Source organism: Helianthus annuus, chromosome 3 (assembly GCF_002127325.2).
Source record: "Helianthus annuus cultivar XRQ/B chromosome 3, HanXRQr2.0-SUNRISE, whole genome shotgun sequence".
NCBI lineage: Eukaryota > Viridiplantae > Streptophyta > Magnoliopsida > Asterales > Asteraceae > Helianthus > Helianthus annuus.
This window is the reverse complement of record NC_035435.2, coordinates 2,678,716-2,700,988: the sequence shown is the minus strand read 5'-3', so window position 1 is coordinate 2,700,988 and position 22,273 is coordinate 2,678,716. Positions and strand designations below refer to the sequence as shown.

The 22,273-nt window shown below is 36.2% G+C and overlaps 2 protein-coding genes across 2 annotated transcripts; both read right to left on the bottom strand.

The window, feature by feature from the left end:
- Positions 1–852: 852 nt before the first annotated feature.
- Positions 853–2,712, bottom strand: LOC110928501 (probable polyamine oxidase 5). The gene has a single exon (XM_022171513.2). It carries the CDS (start codon positions 2,500–2,502, stop codon positions 907–909), a length of 1,596 nt encoding a protein of 531 aa, XP_022027205.1. The 5' UTR covers positions 2,503–2,712; the 3' UTR covers positions 853–906.
- Positions 2,713–9,606: 6,894 nt separating this feature from the next.
- On the bottom strand, positions 9,607–18,319 carry LOC110928502 (WD-40 repeat-containing protein MSI4). Its single transcript, XM_022171514.2, has 15 exons — positions 17,902–18,319; positions 15,582–15,645; positions 15,300–15,386; positions 15,165–15,227; positions 14,985–15,050; positions 14,820–14,894; positions 14,668–14,743; positions 13,770–13,947; positions 13,585–13,666; positions 13,384–13,457; positions 12,613–12,724; positions 10,956–11,030; positions 10,785–10,855; positions 10,600–10,699; positions 9,607–9,947 (listed from the first exon to the last, which is right to left on the bottom strand). The coding sequence occupies exons 1-15, from the start codon at positions 18,138–18,140 to the stop codon at positions 9,846–9,848; spliced, it is 1,464 nt and encodes a 487-aa protein (XP_022027206.1). The 5' UTR covers positions 18,141–18,319; the 3' UTR covers positions 9,607–9,845.
- Between the last annotated feature and the right edge of the window lie 3,954 nt (positions 18,320–22,273).

Sequence of the window (22,273 nt, the reverse complement as noted above, 5' to 3'; positions counted from 1 at the left end):
ACTTGGTTCAATTTATTTCAGATAGTCCAGACATTTTACCATATTAGGTTTTCGAGCAGCGAGTTTTCTCTGGAATGGTGGGTTGGTCAGGTCACCAACGGTGTTTGTGTTCACAGGACATTGGTGATCTTTCACCAATAGTTTGCCCGGGTGATTGGGCTTCTATAGTATTTGTTGGCCGTTTAAAAAAATATATATGTAGTTACTTTTCATTTATCTATTTTATTATTTCATAAATGATTTATATTCAATTATCTTTTTGTTAAGATTTTTTTTAATTCCATGAGAAACACATGTTTCCAATATACTGTTTATTCCCAAATATGATTTTAGAGCTCGAGGGTTTCCTGAAAGCAGCATTCTTATCATGGTTCATACAGCACACATTCTCCAAGCTCTTCCAATAACGTTGTTTATTATTTGTATTTATACGCATCATTTTTATCACGTATATACTTTTCCGTATCCAGTTTTCGTGTATCCGATGTTCTTTCTCTTCACAAAAGTATTTCACAGATCTTATTGCTATATTTTGCTATACACATGTATAACTGTATAAGAAAATATTATTATGATTTCTTTTTTTCTTTTTTTTTTACTTTGAATGAACTACTCATAAATGAAAAACATTAATAATAAAAACAAGTGGAATGACAAATATACCCTATCCATGTTTACAATATTTCATCAATCTACAAAACATCTGGTTGTGGAAAACTGTTGTTGCTTGATGTACAAGTTAGCATGGCAGTAATTTAGCTTTAGGGAAAAGGGATTTGATTAAAGATAATTACAAGCATAATAATTAGAAAAGAAGGTTGTTTATCAGAAAAAGGGAGTAATTTAAGAAATAAAAAAAATAATAATAAAATTACAAAAATAACCCTCCTCCATAGTATCATAAATCTAATCCATACATTGATAATGTTCAAGAAGCCTATTGGCTTCTCTAATCCCACTAAAATAAGCACCATGAGTTGTAGAGTAATGAGTTCTATGTGTTGCTTCTCCTGCAAAAAGGATTTGAAGTGGGTGTGAACCACTTGTGGTCAATGGCTCAGCCAATGTGTCTATGTCACATCCGCTTGACCCAACCGCGACATAACTATATGAACCCAAAAACAAAGGATCACTCGCCCATTTACTCTTTAAAACCTTAACAAGATTCACTTTTGATGAGTTCTTGATCACATTCCCATTACATCGTTCATGGGAATCCGACGCATTCGACAAAAAACTTGATAAAGTTGTGGAGACTTCATCAAGAATCACTTCATCCGACATTGTTTCTAGCTTAAGCGCTTCTTCACCCGCAAACCAAGCTAATAACACTCTTGATTTTTTATAAATTGGTGCCACCGAAGCCGTTTTCCTCATCCACCATGGGATTTTCGGGTTCCTACCTTCGGAATCACTTTTATGGAATACCAATTGTAGATTTGGGAATGGATCAAAACCGGATAAATCAGGACTTAGTTGCATGAAAAGCTTGTTGACAACACCATACCCGAGTCTTGAAATGGCTCCAATCTTGTAATCCGGAAGCGGTGGACTAAATTTAAGCATACCCGAATGATTGGAATCGTTGGAATCGCGGATTCCGGCTTTGAGTACACCTAATGGAACTGTGACAATCACATGATCAGCTGATAAAGTAGTACCATCAAGAAAGTGTACCTTCACTGGTTTTCTACCATCATCATCATAACCATTTTCTACTATTCCAACTTCAGTTTCAGATTTAAGATGCCACTCAATTTTACAAACTTTTTTCCCTAATTGAATGACCCCACATGGTAAAATAGATGCTAATGATTCTATAACACTAGAGTAGCCTTTACCAATGGTGAGTTCTTCACCAGGACACACAGTATACTCACACTCTGCATCATAATTTAGATCAAACAAATCATCAGCACCTGTATGAGTCCTTTGATTGTTTTCTTGTATTGCAAAAATACCTTCTTCTAACAACTTCCTATTCCAATTCCCATCCCCATTCCCATTCCCATTCCCATTCCTGTTTCTTGATTCCATTTGCCAATACTCTTCAAGACCTTGTCTAAGGAAAGCACCAACACTCCTATTCCCATTCCAATTCCAACATGTTTTCCTTTTCCCTTGAACAAACTCCATAAGATTTTCAAAGAGTTTCAACACCGGATCAACTAAAGATGGATGTAACACATACCCATGTTCAGCAATGGTGATTGGATCATCAAGAATCCCATCCATACACTCCCATGGTTTATCTGATTCCATGGAGTTAGATTCCAAAGCTATCTTATAAACCGGGCTACCGCCAATTCCATGGATCCAAGTAGCTCCCATTTCGACTCGATCACCACCAAACTCTGAAGTCTTAATCCTCCCTCCAATTCTATTCCCACCTTCAACAACACAAAGATCAATTCCACCCATAGATTTATGAAGCCTGTTTGCAGCTGTTAACCCTGCTATTCCTGCTCCAATGATCACTATTCTTGGCTTCTTGACCATCATTTTTGTAAATAAAAATTAGAACTTTTTTTCAAGAAAATGAAATATAATTTATGGGTATTGTAGGAAAGTGTGTTTCTTTTGTGGGTCTGCAAGAAAAGATTGTGAAATGAAATTATTTCATTCAGACACTGTGTGTGTGTATGATCTAGTTATGGACAGCATATATAACAAATGGTGGTTAAAGCTTTATGGGAAGGTACTGGAGTAAGCAATTATAATTTGTGTGCAATATGCACACGCTTGCATTTACTCATTTAAATTTTTTTTAGATATTATTTAATAAGAGATCCTATTGATCATCATCATCATCATCATACTCGGTAAATCCCACCAATAACAAAACTAAGGTAGGGTCTAAGGAGTGTAAGATGCAGACAGCCTTACCTCTACCACGTAGGAATAGAGAGGCAGCTTCTGGTGAGACCCCCGGCTCGATAGTAGTTTTGCATCAAGCCTTAGACATAAGGCACATAACACTCAGCAATTGAAACAACTGCGGATTAGTGCATGTACCCCTTGTCTTTCGGCTATCAACGCCATCACATGATGCATGATTAACCATCCTCCTCTTTTAACGTTATTTTGACGAAATTAGTAAAATAACGTTAAAGTTAGTGCACTTTCACTTTTGCCCCCCCAAATGCCCACATATATATACATTATATGCGCATACCGCAAACGGGGCGTCTATTGATGTTTAAAATATATATGATTGGTAAAAGATATTATTTATAATACACTATCATAATTAGCTAACTTTTGATTTGTAATTTTAATATGTAAGAAAGATGAAAAGAAGAAGGCAAAACTACAAGTTTTTAAGTTTTCTTTTCGCATTAATAGATTTTATTTGTGTATAAATCACATCTTATGATTTAAAAGGTGACATTACATTAAACAAGGATTCTAGATTAGAAGTTTCAAAACTACTAGGTTTATAAGTTATTTTGCGTATTAATTGAGATTTTATTTTTGTATAAATCACATCTTATAATTTATAAAAGGAATAGTGGATTTTAATAATCCTAACTATTAGTCGTTGGCCGGCAACGGTCCCAACTTTGAAAATAACCAGTGGTGGTCCAACCTTTTCACATATTGTAAATCAATGGACCTTTACTAACAAAAATTTAATTTCTTTTTGTCCCCTTTTCCTTTTCTATTAGCAAAGGTCCATTGGTTTACAATATGTGAAAAGGTGGGACCACCACTGGTTATTTTTAAAGTTGGGACCGTTGCCGGCCAACATCTAATAGTTGAGATTATTAAAATCCATTGTTCCTTTATAAAAGTGACATTAAACAAGGCTTTTAGATTAAAAGTTTGTTGTATAAAACAACATTGCGAGTGACATGTTTATTGGTAAAGGTATAATTTTTTTATCAACATTTCTTGATATTTTGGAATTTGAAGACCGAACCAAAAGCTGAACTGGAATATCCACCATTATACCAGTTCAACTTCAACTGGTCGGTCATGTCTCCAAAAGTGATCATCTAGCAAAGAGAGGAACGGATAACTACCGGTTCATTCTTGTTCACTAAAATCCGGTTTTCACGCTTTTTTTAAGATAAGTAGGATGTCTAAATTTCGAGCAACTTTAGATACACAAAAGTTATTCCAAATTTGATGAGACATGGAATTATTATGTTAATTTGTTTTGAAGCAAATGAGCTGATTAAATTTCCTATCACCCGCAAACAGTAGACACTAGACAACCTAACACCTGAGGTGGTTATGTTTCTACATCAACTTAATCATTCTATATTGAAAAGTTATTCTAAATATGATTAATTTAACATGTTTCAAATAATTGTAAATGAAACCTTTTGTTTTTGTACAAATATAGTGATGCAAAAATTCAAATATTTGAAATGTGACTTCGATGCATCAAAAGCAAGGGCGGACCCAAGCTTTGGCTTGGGTGGGCGGGCGCACCCCTTGAAAAAAAATTAGTGTATTTTCGAGGTAAAAATCCCGACTGCACCCCTTGAAAATTTGATTGAACCCTTCGTTCGCACCCCTAGAAATAATTCATGGGTCCGTCACTGATCAAGAGATAGAAAGTACTCGCACTGAGTTGGTCATATTCATGTGGGGTTGATTCATACATCAATACATCAATACGTACTTGTTCTCTATAATAAAAATTGTCGGTTTTTCTAAATAATAAAGTATTACACATTGTAAATTTATCAGTAGACCCATAGCAAAAGTTAAATTTTCCAACGTTCTAAAGTAATTATATTTACCCAATTGTTTTTCTTACAACTAGTCAAAATTATTGGATTTGTTGACATTGATGTCACACTAGGAATTGTTTCTTAAACAACATAACCAAACAGTTGATATGTAAGGCACATGACACATGTAACTTGCCTCGTGCTTCCTAGATTAAGACACTTCGATGCTAGAAAATCTGAAGCATAAAATCTTGAAACATTGCATGATCAGAATTTTTATCTATCTTTTTTGGGCATGTGTATGATAATGACTTAACTTGTAGTATCATCATACAATCTTTACTTTTATAAGATTTATAAGAATAACCTTTGTCCTTATTAAAGTAGAGAATGACATCATAAATCTTACAATGTTCTTACAATATGGTTTTTGAGTGTTGTGACATTGTGTATGGTGATTGTTTGGATCAATAGTAGGGCGATGATGTCTCTCAAGTCACATGTGTATCCAATAAAAGATGGGCCACACATCATGAATGGTCATCATCATGTCAAATGTGTGTCCCATACAACATGACTCACGACACACACTATGAGCGGTCTTGATCAATTAGCCAAGGCCCTAGTTAGAGTGCATTCATATAAACACACGTTTGATGAAACATATATTGATTTAGCAATTTTGGGTTTCGTCGATCACCACTTTCTACCCATGTGAATGTAGGTTTGAGATTTCGTTTGTAACTTTGATAGCTTTCGGAATGATGTTGAATCACTTTGAGATTGATCATGAAGTTAGATCAGATGAGTTGTATTTGTAAGGGGTTGAACCATCGTAACGTTTTACTTGGTGTATACTATCGACGATTATAATTATTGGTAGTTATCATGGCCGGCCCTGGGGGTGGGCGGGAAGGACCACCGGCCAGGGCCCGATATTTTGAGGGGCATGTTTTTTTATGAAAAAACCCGATATGTATATGTAAAATATTTTTTAATATGGTACACCCATACAAACACCAACATATGACCCCTTACAAAACTATTCTTATGGTTTAGATTAATTATAAACCCCTTTGGCATTAGGTTTAGACCTTTAGTGAGCCCAATACCCAATTTCATTAAGGCCTAAGGGCACATTTTTTCGAGCTCGAATAGGGTACACAAATTCTCAGAGCCGGCCTGGTAGTTATGAAAGTTGCTGCAAGAAAACAATCTCAGTAGCAACTATGTTGCTACCGAGCTTCACTAATGTTGCTACCGACCATCATGTGATACATTCTCTACCAAATTTTGGTAGCTTAGTTGCTACCGAGTATAGCAACTTTGGATTTCCCATGAACCGTGACTTTCGACCCCCCCCCCCCTCCTATATATTTGTTCGAACTCAACCACTGCTGTCAAAACAGATTGTAATGCCCAAGCAGATTTTGCAAACATTACGGCCAATGAAAATAGATTTAGGGGTGTTCAAAAAACTCACATCTCGCTCGAAAGAAACTCAGAAAATGCTCGGTTATAAACGAGTTGGCTTTGCTTGGTTTGTAAATGTTGGTGCATTCATCTGTCGACTTCGTCTTGTATCGAGTCTTGCATTGCTAATGGCACGAAGATCGAGGAATCAAGTTCTAAAGTTAATATCGCATGAAGTGTCATTGTAATTCCGCACGGAATTACAATGTAATTCCGTGTGAAGACTTAATATCGTTTGAACATGTAATATCGTTTGAAGTTGTAATTTCGCATGAGTGTGTTTCATGCGGAATTAGCTTGTCTATATATAGGTTTGATTCTGTGTCAGTTGGTACGAAATTACATAGAAGTTTTCCAACGGCGAAGCTCTGTCGAAGTGTCGTCTTGCTGTAATTGTGTTCTAGATCAATACAAACGACAGTTTAAGTGAAGATCTAGCTGAATTTATGCATTATGTTTGTTTCCACCTTTCATAGTGTATAGAACGCCTCTGATCGACTCAATTCGGGTCCGCAAACGATCCTACAGTAAACGAGCCGAGGCTCGAATTATTTTATATTATACAGATTCATTTTAATTTTTAATGTATTAATATAAAAAATGTGTGGGAAGGGGGTTAAAGTGTTTCATTTTAAGTTTAATTTATTAATAACATAAGAATATGGGAAACTAAACAAAAATTATACATGTATTACTTTTCATATGCTTTTAGGTATTTAAAATATTAGAAAAAATAAAAACAATACATAAAGATATATGTCCAATTTTTATTTGTTTTTTATGTAAATAATATTTGTAAAAATGTTAAAAAAAAATAAACGAGTCGACTCGAACATATTACGAGTAGAACTTGAACTTGACTTTTAAGCTTAACAAAATAGGGTTTTTTTACATATATCCCTCTATTAAGAGCCCTTAATTACATATTTCTCCTCTCCTTTTTCTTTTTTTGAACGGCAAGGAACGACGTGTCAACCACCATGACACCAGGCGTTGTGGACAAGGTCGACTACTCGACCACCGCCAGCCCCTTGGCTCTCCCAGATCGCGGTATTCAAAATCACGTAATCACATAATGGGTTTTCAAAATTCTTAAAAAAATAAGAAAAATGTAGCAATGGTTGCTCAAATTAAAGAGAATAAAATGCTCGTTAATACAGTGTAATTTAAAAAAAAAATATTAACGTATGAAAAAGTTATAAATGCTTTAAAATTAAGGGTGAAGTGGATTTATGATTCAACAATATTTTATTTTCCTATTTTACCTTTTTTCCCCCACTTGTTCCCTTGTTTTTAGTCATGGAATTCTATATTTAGGGACCACTTAATCTCAACCAACTTTTCTCTATTTTTTTGTCATGTATTATTATTATGGGTGAGGATCAAATATGAAGTTTATTTTGGTTAGAAAGTATAGGAAGCAATAGTATTAGGACATGTGGCAAAATTTAAAATAAAGAGGAAGGGTATTTTAGTCAGTCTTATCCTTTTCTTCTTCCTTCTTCTTCCCGGTAACATCAAAACCCACCATCTTCAACCATTTCTTCACTTTCTATCTCAATAATCACTACATTATAGTGCGATTTTCGTCATCAATCAATGATTCAAACACCCGATAAACGTGTTCTTCAGCTTTTTTGAAGAAAAACCAGTTTAATTTCATACAAAATCTCGTTTTTTTCCGGTGATTTTGAAGATAATCACTCGATCTGTTCGATTCATCTCTGATAAGTGTTTCAATCATTCAAATTTCGTCAATCGTTAAAGAAACCGACTTCGATCCATGTAAGAAATTCTTTAATTTCATTTTTATTATCTGGGTTTTTGATTTAGTCATTGCGTTTTATGATCTTGGCGGGGATCCAGGGGCAGCGCCCATGGTAGCAGGGTTCTAGGGGCGGCAGTCCCTAGCGGGGTCCAAGGGGCTGGCCTGGCTGGGGTTGAGACACATTTTTTTTCGATTAAATTGCTTTAATAAAAATGCATCAGAAAATTTAATTTTCTGTAAATTGTCTCTGGAAAACTGCATTCGTAGACAGTCTTTTTGATCTCCTACTTCCTGGTTCAGACAATTCAATGCGTTTTAGAGAGAAAACACTTTCTTTGGTGTTTTTAGGCCATTGCGTTTTAGAACTAAGACATTTTTATGTGTTTTCTGGCCTTTACGTTTTAGAAAAACACATTTTTGAAGTGTTTTTAGTCATTGCGTTTTAGGTAAAAACACATTTTTAGGTGTGTTTTCTGGCCTTTGCGTTTTAGAAAAACACATTTTTAGGTCATTAACTAAAATACCCTTTCTCTTTATTTTAAATGTTGGCACATGTCATAATCCTATTGCTTCCTACACTTTCTAGCCAAAATAAACTTCCTATTTGATCCCCACCCTTAGTATAAAACCACTTTAACCACATTAAAAGCCCGTGTATTTACATAAACAAAAGCCCAAATTTTAAATCTACTTCATGGCCGGCTTCGAGACCTAACCGGTACTGCTATAGATTAAGAATGGCAAACGAATACAAACCTTAGGGACTAACTCAAAACCCAAAATATTAGATATGTATTCGAGTAAATACGAAACAAGCCCGTTTACCATTCAGCGTTCATTTTTATTTCCTTGGTGGTGCTAAGGCAATCTACTATCTATGGATTTATTGTTTTCTTTATTATAATTCCTTTTAAGTACTTAGGTGTCAATGATTAATATTTGAGTAACACCAGACAGCTAATAAGTAACCAGCACCTAAGACTGTTTTATAATCAAATCTAAGTTTGGTTATTACACCTGTCCTGGTGACATTTCCTAAAGTATAGATTAGTGGTGCACAAAAAACCCAAACCCGGGTTTTATCTTACCGTTTTATCTATACCCAGGTTTTCACTATACGCCATTTGCAATGCCTTTTCTTGCTTTTGACAGGACCCCCTCCGACGGGAGGAAAAAGATTACGTCAATGCCAATTGCCAATGATATAGAGTTTCTAGCGATACCCGCACCGGGTTTTAACAATACCTGGACCGTTTTTACCATTGCAGCATAGCTGCTGTGTCCAAGAGCCTTTTTAACGGCTATGATGCCGTTGGGCTTGTTTTAATGGTTTCAAGTTTGAGTTAAGTCACACCACTTGAAAAACATCGAAAATCACAAAAAAAGACATACATAATGGTTTTCCTATACCTGGAAACCGGGGTTTTTTATACCCGAACCAGACACGGGCATTGCCAATACCCGGAGAACCAATACCCGGTGATACCCGCACCCGGGTATATACCCGAACCTGAGTATTCAAAATACCTGGTTATGCGCACCTCTAGTCTAGTATAGATTGCTCTTCTTGGTTCCATAACTTTGAAACATTTTAATCCGGTGAAGTCCACTTCTAAGCCGCTGCCCGCCCCTATCCAAGCTTTGAACTAAGGTCTCCAAAAAGGCAAAAATGGCTAGAAATTGCTTTAAAAGTTTTAGCATTTTGTCATAATCAAAGGAAATAAGGCCCATAAATTCACACCAAGTCTCAAGTGATGCACTCTTCAATTTTCAGACAACCAGCACTAGGAACAGGAATCTTACTTTAAACTCACTCTACTTACCTACCTACCTACCTACATACGTTGGTCATATAATAGGTTTAGTTAAAGATATGCAAACATCTAAAATCGAACATACAAGAACAGTCTTCTTCCTTCCTAAGCCTTTGGACCACATCCTGCAACATGAGCCTTGAAGTCTTCTAACTCGGTTAACACTTCGTCTCTTGGTCTGTATATCAAATCACTCATTCTCCAAATCTGCAACTCACATGTTAAAATCAATCATTCCTTTACATATATGTTTATCTTAGTTTTAAAGGGGCATGAGCCCCGCCTTATGGGTGAGACGCACACGGCAATCAAGAAAGCGCCTCAGAACCTTGAGGCGCTGGCACTGGCACATTTGGGTCAAACTTGGTCAAAATTGGGGTCAGTGATATGTAAAACCAACAAAAGGGATCAAGAGATTGTAAATGGTTTCCAAGATTTAAAAAAAAAAAAAAAAAAAGCTAATATGCAACGCCTCACGTACGTGAAACTCACGCCTCGACTTTTGGGGCCTAAACGACTCGAAGCCCCTTGACTATTGAGACCTAAACGACTCGGAGCGCCTCACACATTTTTAAGTCAAGCATGTTATTCTTTTTTTTTCAGCTCGGCCAATTTGTATTCAACCAAACCTCTTTTTGTCTAAACTTTATTTAAAGAAGTATATTTCAAAATAATCTAATTTTTTTAAATAATAATGATTTAAAAGATTTTATGGGTGAATTTTGACCCGTTGGACCTATTTCCTTTAAGCTAATTCCCATTAGAGAACAAACATAACCCGAATCGATTCATTTACATGGCATGAAATGAAAAATGAAAAAATTGCAAACTTCAAATATTTCAAATCAATAGTGATTACCTGAAGGGTCCCACCACCACTCGTGGTTTCAACATCATCTGATACACTTACAACGGTCCATGGATCATCAACGTTCCAATGGAAGTCTACCACTTTGTCCCTGAATTACACCAAAACACAGAAGTGTAACCAAGTTGATATAACTTCAAAACAAATTTAAATCATATAGATTAATGGATATGAACCTGTGTCCGCAATGTTTAAAGAACAACCCTGGAGCAGCATTTGGAGTCCCACGTTCTATCTTTTTACCAACCTGCAACATAAATACAAAAAAAATGAAGTGGCATGCAGTTTTGAAGTTTTAAATTAAAACAACATTTTATATTTATATGTTTCAACTTAGAAAACTCTACCTGTTCATAATCCCAGATATTTACACAGCCATCCTCTGCTGAGCTCCCAAAGACGGAAGACTTGTCTGGACACCACTGTAACATATATATAATTTCAAAATAAAGCATGGAGGTTTACAATAAAAAAAATTGAGTAAATTACAAGTTTTGTCCTTTATGTATGTATCAAATTGCAGGCGGTGTCCTTTGTCTTTAAAATTGACTGGTTTTGTCCTTAACGTTTAAAAATGTTGCACGTTATGTCCTTTAGCCCTAACACAGTTAGATTTTTTGGTTAACTTTGGTCATGTGCCTTGCACATGAGGGTATTTTTGTCAATTAACCTTCTTGGAGGCTATTATGTAAGTAACTTTTATTTAAGGGCTATTGTGCAAAATTTTACATATAAGATCTGAACCCCTCTCTCCCATATCTATTCCAATTCTCTCTCTACTCCATCTCTCACTGCCTCTGTAAAACTTCCAACGCCACCACCACCACAACCTCCTTCCTCCAACACCACCACAACAGATGTATCAATCATCTTCCTACGTCACCCTCCGTCATCCACACACATCCTCCAACGATCGTAACAGCGGTGGTTCAACCCTAAGAAGATCACCAATCCAGCAACGGCTATTCAGTTGCGTGCGTCACAACAATCGTCTAACATCAGAATCGCCTTTAAAGATCGAAGCTTTTGGTATACCCATCGGAATCTTTGATTCAGATGATAATTAAGGTGGGTTTGAATTTGGGGTTTTTTTTTGTTTGTGGGTGTGGGGGTTTCTTCTTCTTAAGATGATTATGATTGGTGAATTTTGTTTTGTGTGATGATTTCTTGTCCGTCAAGTCTTTTGCTTCCAAGATCGCTAACCGAGGGGATGTGGGTGGGAGATAGTGAATCGTGGTGGCCAGAGCTGACTTCTAGGGATGTAGTTGTGCTTAGTTGATTTAATTTGTTCTTGCTCGGTCTTATATCGTAGCATATGAATGTTTATTTTTAGTCAAATCAATGTTTTCCTTCTTCTCTTTATGTTTGCATCTCTATGTTCCACTGATTTCTCTTGAAAAATACGAGGGCATTGAATTGGTTAATTTCTTTTATCTTAATTTTATATTACAACTGAATGCTTTTCTCATTTTACCTTCCTAATTTCAATTCATCTACATGAGGCTACACTTCTGTTTAGAAATCAAATGCTAATCAAAATTATGCAACCACTCATGTGTGAGCAAATAGTACTATGACATTTATAAAGTCTTGTCACACTTGTAATAAAATCGAACAATAATCATTCATCAACCTGATCAGTGGGTGCGGCGGTGGTAACTGTCGAGGTGGTGGTGGTTCGGGTGCTGATGTAGCGTAGTGAGTGAGAGGGTGGGAAAGATATATATAATATAAGAAGAATAGAGTTTATTTTTGTTTTTTATTAAAACTTAAATATATAGGTAAAAAGACTAAATTACCCTTGTGTAGTCTGATTTAACAGAAAAAAATAACTGGGTTAGGGCTAAAGGACATAACGTGCAAGATTTTGAAACATTAAGGATAAAATCAGTCAATTTTAAAGACAAAGGACACCGTCTGCAATTTGATACATACATAAAGGACAAAACTTGTAATTTACTCAAAAAAATATAAATAAATAATGAAACAAATAAAAAGTAATACCTGGACGCATAGAACAGGAGCTTTATGTTCTTCAAATTTGTGAACAGGAGAGCCAACTCCATCAGAAGTTAAGTTTCGGCGGTCAAACATGCAAACAGAGTGGTCAGCTGACCTGAAAATCACATCGTAGAAAGATAAAACATCCAACTTTAAATATATCCTTTTTACATTTCAAGAAAGAAAAATCAACAAATAGCCTTTCTACATATAAACAAACTCGCTACTTATCTAATCTTTAAACATCGAGAAAAAAATATTTGATTTTAATGTTAAATTTCAAAATAACTTGGTAAAACTTCTCAAAACAAAAAGAGTAAAATGCCATTTTCGTCCCTAAGGTTTGGCCAGTTTTGCAACTTTCGTCCCTAAGGTTTGTTTTTCCGCATCTAGATCTAAAAGATTTGAAATCTTGCCATTTTCATCCGGCTCATTAACTCCATCCATTCTCCTCCGTTTGCTAACTTAAAGCACAATTTGGCCTTTTGTCGCTTTATGTAAAAAGACCGAATACCCCCTAAAAAGGACCAAATTGCCCTTTAAGTTAACCAAAAAAAAGGAAATACCCCTGACTTAACGGAGAAAAATGGATGAAGTTGACGAGCTGGATGAAAATGGCAAGATTTCAAATCTTTTGAATCCATATGCGAAAAAACAAACTTTTGGACAAAGCTCGCAAAACTAGCCAAACCTTAGGGACAAAAATGACATTTTACTCAAACAATAAAGGTGAAAGTTGAGTCTTTTTTAAACTCGGAAAGTATAATAATATACCCGGTTAGAATGAAATTTGCATCATGAGGATTCCAATCGACACAGTGAACATCAGCATTGTGTGCTTTTTCAACCTAATTTAAAGAAACAAAGACAGATGAACCCATGTAAGATTATACGTATCAGTAGAAGACTTATATTTCATACGAATTGTCAAATTGTATGTATAAAGATTACTAAATTGAAATATTTGCAACAAACCTTCGTGATAGGGTTGGTTCCAACTCTTGCATCCCACAATATCAAGCAAGAATCATCTCCAACACTACAGAACTCCTGTGTACTTCATCAACATACAGATATTTTAATACCATATAGATTACAGAAAAAGCGAAGATATGTTTATAAGATTTTAAAAGCATAGACACGGATATTATTAGACAAACCTTGTTGGACAAAACTGCACATCTTCGACTGTATCTGTATGCCCCTGAAAGATCCCACGTGGCCCGAGAGTAGCATTGTCAGCAGTTTTGACGATAGACCCTGGGGGGTTGGTTGACTCTCCAGTTAATGTAGATATATGGTCATGAATGCTCCATAAAACCACATATTTATCCTTCCCTGTAACGTAATATTTAAATTACGTTATTATGATTGATCGGATGTTAAGTAATAAGATTAGTCAAGTGTCAACCACCAATTAACATAAACTAGGGTAAATCGGTAAATATACGCATAAGTCAAAAGTTTTCACCAAGGCCAACTACCTATTAATACATGCTTATAGGAAAAGTTTTCAGAACCGGGTAATGCCGTAAATATTATTAAAAAAGAAGATAAGACTGAATTTTTTTAATAAAAAAATCCAGTTTAACCCTTGAAAATTCTGGTTCAACCGGACGATTTTCCGGCCCGACCAACGATTCCCAGGCCAACCGAACCGGCCAGACCCCTGGTTCCCGGTCCGCTTTTCAAAACATTTTCGAGGTATCATTTATGACGAGGCAAACGAAATGCCAAAAAACTGTAAAATGGCAAGAATGTCCCTAAATTTAAAAGCTTGTTATTTTAAGAGTTGTACCATGCTAAAATACCTTTTAATCTATCAAGAGTTGGCTGTTTCACGGTCGGTATTGTTATTTATACAACTATATATGTGACACAAGCTATAAATCTGAACACATTTTACAATTTTGCAGCAAGTTTTTTTGTTGGAATTCAGTATAAAGAAAACAAATCAATACATGGGTAGCCTCTTGAAGTGTTTTAATAGTTTTCTGGCCTTTATGAAGCCTTTTAACTACTATATACATTGTTCGTATGAAATTACAATTCCCTAACCTCCAGAGAGTACATAAGGTTCAGTTGGGCACATTGCAAGAGCAAATTCTGCATTGTCAGCATGTCCTGTAAGCACCTGCCAAAAAAAATTGTTACTTGATGTCAAGGCATAACTGGAAAGAGAAAGTTCTCATAAGCGAAAAAAAACGCACCAAATCAGCATGAGATTCAGCAGCTCCAAGAACAGCATGACGATTAGGTTGTGTTTCGATATCCCAAATAAGAACCTGATATCAATAAACATGTAAGAACATTAAAAAGATCACATCATATTGCAAAATGTCATAAACACATGCAGGGATAATCATTTAGCAAACCTCAGGGCAGTCAGTATGTGTAGCAACTATGTTCTTGTTTTGTGGCAGTTCCCTGATTCTGTTCACCTGTAAAATTGATAATCAACAAACTATAAACAGGTAGAATATATCAACCATAAAATGTCACAAAACAAAACTTATTCACAGAAATCACTGATTCCACTTGTGTAAGATTCTTACCTCTCCCGGATGAATTATAGTTTTGTACTTCTTTACAAACGGAGAGCGGGCTTCCTCGTTAAACTAAAATATCAAAAAATCACGTACGTATTAATCCAAATAGTAAAACAGATTCAAAAAATAATTATTATTTACCTGAGATATGTGTTCAGCTGCAGCAACTTTTGGCTTCACTACATCACAATTTGCTATAACTAGTGTGTTTGGAACACTTCCATCAGTCTGAAAAAGAAGCACAAGGCATCAGAACATCATATCAAAATAAACTTTCAATAAACTTAGCTGAATGCATAAGTCCTAACCAGAATTTAGATCACACACATCCTAATTATTTCACAACATAGTTTATGTTTACCGAACCAAAGAAATTAATTTGTAACACTAATCAATATAAACAAGTAGAAAACGGATTCTTGCCTGTTCTGAAAGATACAAACGCTGCCTGTTCTTGTTCTTTGCTTGCTCCAAAAGCGGCCCCCACCTATTCACATAGCATGAGAATCAAACCCTAAATAATTTTGTCAACTTTTTGTAGCAATTATGAAAAATCTATCACCAAAACCATCCATATAACCTTAAAACAAAAGCAATCAGTAGCCAACCTAGGTTTCGCTACCAGATTGCAGCTAAAAACTGCTTAAATCAACCAATTAGCACAAATCAACTCAACAATTTGGAGCATTTATGAACAACCAATCCCCAAAACAGTCCAATAAACAAACTCAATCCGTAGCCAACATAGAGTTTTGTCACCAGAACTTAAAAAAAACTGCTTAAATCAACTAATTAGTAAAAATCAAGTAATCAACTCAACATTTTTGAGCATTTATGAACAAACAATCACCAAAACAGTCCATATATAACCATAAAACAAACTCAATCAGTAGCCAACCTAAGATTTCGCTACCAACTCACAGCTAAAAACCGCTTAAATCAACCAATTAGCACAAATGAACTCAACCCTTTTGGAGCATTTATAAACAATCAATCACCAAATGATCCATATAACCTAAGGTACCAAATCGCATCTACAAAACCCCTTAAATAAACCAATTAGCAGAAATAAACTCAACATTTTGGAGCATTTATTATCAAGCAATCACCAAAACAATCCACACAACCATATAAAAAATCAATCAGCAGCCAACCTAGGGTTTTGACACCAGTCCTAACTAAAAACTGCTTAAATCAACTGGATAGCACAAATAAACTCAAGATTCTGGAGCTAAAAACCGCTTAAATCAACCAATTAGCACAAATAAACTCAACATTTAGGAGCGCTTATGAACAAACATTCCCCAAAATCATCCACACAACCATAAAACAACATCAATCAGTAGCCAACCTAGGGTTTACCTACCAAATCGCACCTAAAAAACCGCTTAAATTAAGCAATTAGCACAAACTAACTCAACATTTTGTTTAATTAGGGTTTAACAAACTCAATCAGTAGCCAACCTAGGGTTTCGCTACCAAATCGCACCTAAAAAACCGCTTAAATCAACTAATTAGCACAAAAAAACGCCACATTTTACATAATTAGGGTTCAACAAACTCAATCGGTAGCTGATAGAGGCCGATTCGAGATGGCTAATCTCCCAAGAGACCCGTTGAGTGGGTTAGGCTCCAAAAACTAGATAAGAGAAACGAAACAATACTTTTTCAATAATTTTCTTCTTACTTCCATTAATGATACGAATCCCTTTTTAAAGGCTTACAAAACAAATAAACAATCAAATAACTAACCTAAACATGGCCACTAACCCACTACTTTAATTTAACTAACAATTAGGAAACATGGAAGAAATGCAAATATGCAATAGCAAATATGAGAACGTGCAGATGTATGTATGCATGCTAAAATAAAGGATGTGGTGTACGTCAACTTCAACCACATGAACATTTGACAAAAACATGGATGTAGTAGGTGAAAGAGGTGGCTGTGTGGTAACTTGTTTCCTCAGGTGGGGTTTAGCAAGTGTAAACGGATCATGTGATGGTGTTGCAAGGGTTGGCTGTGGTAGTACAACAGGTTGATCCGGTAAGATGTCGGGTGTGGCGGGTGAGGGCGGTGAAATGTGGTGTGTAGTTTCCGTAGGTGTAGGAGTTCCCCAAGGGACATAAATTCCATTTTCAAATAGGTAATATCGACCTTCGCGGGTACTATAAGACCAACCAGCCACAGGGTCGTGATAAAACCCACTTCTAGCATGGTAATACAATCGTGACTGGAAATCCCATTGATAGGAATCTTCGGGCATGACGGAAGGATGAGGACGAGAATGAAAGCACCAAATGATAGAGGCCGATTCGAGATGGCTAATCTCCCAAGAGACCCGTTGAGTGGGTTAGGCTCCAAAAACTAGATAAGAGAAACGAAACAATACTTTTTCAATAATTTTCTTCTTACTTCCATTAATGATACGAATCCCTTTTTAAAGGCTTACAAAACAAATAAACAATCAAATAACTAACCTAAACATGGCCACTAACCCACTACTTTAATTTAACTAACAATTAGGAAACATGGAAGAAATGCAAATATGCAATAGCAAATATGAGAACGTGCAGATGTATGTATGCATGCTAAAATAAAGGATGTGGTGTTGAAATGGATCTTCACGGGTCGGCTTGCGGTTCGGGTCGTATCAGTAGCCAACCTAGGGTTTCGCACCTAAAAAACCGCTTAAATCAACATTTTGAAGAATTAGGGTTTAACAAACGAACAACTGCATACCGGCAAGAGAGAGAAGGCCACATGAGGTTATGATTAGCAAGCCAGTCGTAGAGAATCGGTACAACGGACTTCCAGTTGCTGTACTTATCGTCAACGACGACGGCAGCCTTCTTGTTTCCGGCAGCCGTAGGTTTCATTTTGTGAGGTGAAGTTTCGGCTTCTTCGGTGGTGGAGCGTTTGGTGCCCTTTGGTCTTCCTCTCTTTTTAGGTTGCGATAATGGCGATGAAGCTTCTTCCATTGGAGTGACTATAAAACCCTTGATGATGGGATTTTCTCTCTCTAAAAGAGGCTGTTTTGTTTCTCTCTCTAAAAAGCTACACACACTTGATGTGTGTGTCTGACAGTGAACAGTAAAATACAACTTTTCCTTTTCTTTCTACGTGTTATTCGGTATAGTAATGTATAAATTTGAAACATATCACTAGAATATTTACAAAACAGGATTTTATCTTTGCATATCCTTAGCAATATTTTAGAGGTAATGTTTAAAAAAATTATTGTACTTCTTACAATGTAAAGAAACAAAAATAAAAACAGGATATCATCATGCATATCATTAGCAATATTCGAACTTGGAGTTGGAACGAGGGGACATGGTTTAAAACCTAGCCGCAAAGCAAAAAAGTACACCCCTTTTCGTATGCGAAGCACAATGTATTTGTATAGTTTTTTTATATTTCTCATGAGTTTATATTATAATTTACCTAAATTTCAGACAAAAAAAAAAAAGTTTTACATACATTCTAATATATAAATATTAACCTATATATACAACTTAAAAAAAATCACAAATTCTCTATGCAATACTCAATGTACAACTAACTAATAACTAAAGTATAGGTACAACAATGAAAATAAAAGAAACGAGAAAAGAAATAAAATAAGCAAGCTATGAAAGTTATAGGTAAGTTATAGAAATGACTAACAAATTGACATCTAATTTTTGTAAACCAAAAAATATCATTACTTTTCTTTTCCTCTGGTATTTCCATTTTCTAAACCTTAAAGGCTATACACACGCTCCTTTCACCTTACGAACTCTATTTCTTAAAGCCTCAACTCATATTTTCTCTCCATCTCATTTTTCCATGTGATGTTCTTCTTTTTATTTGAGGTTCATCTCCGAAAATGTGTCAATTCCATGAGTCTAACCTCTCTCCATCATTTAAGCAGTAGCCTAAATCGCTTGTGACAAGAAAGCAAACGCTTAGCGCCTAAGAAAAAAACGATTGGAACGTGAAAAAGGGAGCTCTTTCTGTGACAAGATGTTGGGCTTTAATTGATTAAGGATGGGCAACATAGTATTATTTCATGAGTAGTGGAATAAATAAGACGTAAAATAAAAATAATACTTCGACGGAAAAGTTGTGGGGTAGCGGGGGCTACCCTGTCAAAGAGGCAGATCTGCCCCTGAGTATAAACCTGGTATGTTTTCTAAATAAAGTAGACATGCAAAAGTATAATTGTAAAATATATTTGCGTGTTGAAATTACATCGGATGAGCTCGTTGCTTCGGACATCTTGCTTAAAGCATGCCCACATTAGGTCTTTACCAGTCCCACTGATCTGTAAAGCTTCCTTGCTAAACTTGGTTAGAAAGTCCTCCAACGACTCATTGTCACGTCAGTGGACTTGTATGGTGTCTGCTAGGTTTTTCGTGTGACGTTTCTGTTGGCTAAAGTGTTGCGAAAAATTGTCAGCGAGGTATTGTAAGTTGTCAATCTGCCCAACTAGCAAGCTGTCACACCCTAACCGATGGCGGAAACATCGGAGTGAGACGAAAATGAGATTGCAAGAAACTTCATAACAACTAATTGTGACAAGTATTTAAAGTAACGAATTTCATTTCATACTAAAGGGGTTACATTGTTTTGAAATGGAAAAATAAAACAATTTCAACTTAAATATATACAACAATAGAATTACAAATAAAGAATTTAAGCGTGTTTCTAAATCCGTCCTAAGTAGATTTCTTCCAGCGTCAACATATGTTTCTTGCAACATGTATTAAATAAAATCAACACAAAGTTGGCGAGTATACAAGTTTGAATATATAGCATACGTATAAAAGATTGTCTCAAATCCAAAATGGCAATTTATATACAAAGTTGAAGCTAGCATTCATAACTATAGGTCAAACCCGAGTGTCCACTAGAATATTGTGCATCCCTCGTCACCGAAGTAAACGAGACCGTAAAGTATAATGTGCGTCCCTCGACACCGAAGTGATTGAGACCGTTGATGTGCACAAAATGCAACATATAAATTACATCAATTGTGGCATAAAACTAACCCTTTTTTAGTACTAATGTTGGAAAAAGTGTGCTTTTGTCTTCCTTTTGTATTTTCAGGATTAAATGAGCTCAAATTAACAAAAGAAGCAAAAAGACAGCTAAATCTAATATAAATACAAGAAAAGGAACAAAAGTGGCATGCCCGACCTCCCGACAGCATATTCCCAAGCAAAACAAAGAAGACAGAAGACTGAACACGCCTCGTGCTCAGTGAGCACGGGGCCGTGCCCAAAGCTTAGCAGAAAAGACAAACTCATAGAAGCTTCTGTTGCCCACCACGGGGCTGTGCCCAGCGGACACGGGGGCGTTGTCAGCTTCCTGCAGACGCATTTTTTGGAATTGCGAATTGCAATTAATGAAGAGAGAGATTCGGATGGACACGGGGCCGTGCCCAGCGGACACGGGGCCGTGCCCGAGCTTCTGTTCAGCCTATAAATAGGAGTGTTTGGAGCTCTTGCAACTCATCCCTTGGCACACCACCTCTCTCACACTTCACCCACCACCACCATAACACCATCATCCACCACCATCATCCATTGTCCATCATAGAGTGTGTGAGTCGTCTCGGGATCCAAGATTAATCGTAAGAGTTCTTGACAATCAAAGGCCATGTTTGCCTAAGTCTCTTACATCACTTGGTGAAGACAGGTGTTTAGTGTAATACTTTTTATTTTTAATCTTTTGCTCCAAAATAAGGAGTCTCCTAAAGACTCGCCCCTTGAGCTCAAAGAACTTTCGAAAGGTTTGGAATATGCTTTTCTAGACAAAGATGGTAATTCACTTGTAATTATTCATCTAAATTAAGTAGTGTAGAAAAAGAAAAATTAATTAAACTTTTGAAAAAACATAAAAATATGATCGCTTGGAAGCTTGTAGATATAAAAGGAATAAGCCCTTCCATGTGCACGCACAAAATTATAATGAACGATGACTACAAATCAGTAATACAACCACAATGAAGAGTAAATCCAAATGTCCAAGAAGTGGTTAAAAATGAGGTCATCAAATTACTTGACGCCGGACTTATTTATCCTATCTCCGATAGTCCATGGGTGAGTCCCGTCCAAGTAGTCCCAAAGAAAGGAGGTATGACGGTAATAACTAATGAAAAGAATGAATTAATACCAACGAGAACCGTCACAGGATGGAGAGTATGCATAGACTATAGACGATTAAATGAAGCAACAAGGAAAGATCACTTTCCTTTGCCCTTCATTGATCAAATGTTAGAACGACTATCGGGTCATAAATTTTACTGTTTCTTGGATGGTTTTTCAGGTTACTTTCAAATTCCAATAGCACCTGAAGATCAAGAAAAGACAACTTTCACATGCCCCTACGGAACTTTTGCTTATCGACGCATGCCATTCGGTCTATGCAATGCCCCCGCAACATTCCAACGTTCCATGGTGGCCATCTTCCATGACATGATAGAAAATAAAATGGAAGTCTTCATGGATGACTTTTGTCACACCCCGATTTCCACGTGTCTCACCGGTGGGCCCGGTGGGGGATTACCGTGACGTAGTTGGCAACATTATAGTCAAACCACACAATATATATGAATGCACAGCGGAAGCAATAAGATAATATATTTCAACATTAAGTGTAATATCAATGTATCACCATCGTTGAAATAATAATCCACAGGGGATCAAATAATAATATCAAAATATTGTTCAACAGACTTCAGGCATCTTAAGCTTGCGAGACTTCTAATGATGCTAAGGAGAAATCCCAGCCAATTACGCCTAGTACCTGCATTTAGTCTTTTTGGGGAAAATACGTCAGTTTACACTGGTAAATACATTCAACTGACACTTTTGTAAAATGTTTAATAAAATTTGGTTTAAATGCTCAAGGCACAAACTCTTTATAACTTGGGATAATTTATAATCAAATCTTGTAAAGAATTACATGTTACTATGCGTTTGGTCGCCCGAGTCGTATCGGGTTAAAGTTTAATAGACGCACCACATAGCATATAACACTGTGGCGGGTAACCAACGGCTACACTTTTATAGTTATAGACATAATGCCGGGTGTACGCCTACACCGGGATGTCAAGGTCGTGGCC

Bases quoted from the DNA above. Each gene is read 5' to 3' on its own strand.
- LOC110928501 (XM_022171513.2), bottom strand. From the start codon at position 2,502: ATGATGGTCAAGAAGCCAAGAATAGTGATCATTGGAGCAGGAATAGCA.
- LOC110928502 (XM_022171514.2), bottom strand. From the start codon at position 18,140: ATGGAAGAAGCTTCATCGCCATTATCGCAACCTAAAAAGAGAGGAAGA. The intron at 14,744-14,819 runs GTGCGTTTTTTT...TTTTTTTGGCAG, and splicing joins CTGAATCTCATGCTGATTTG to GTGCTTACAGGACATGCTGA. The intron at 10,856-10,955 runs GTAGAGTTTTCT...TTTATGTTGCAG, and splicing joins ATATCTGGGATTATGAACAG to GTTGGTAAAAAGATAGAACG.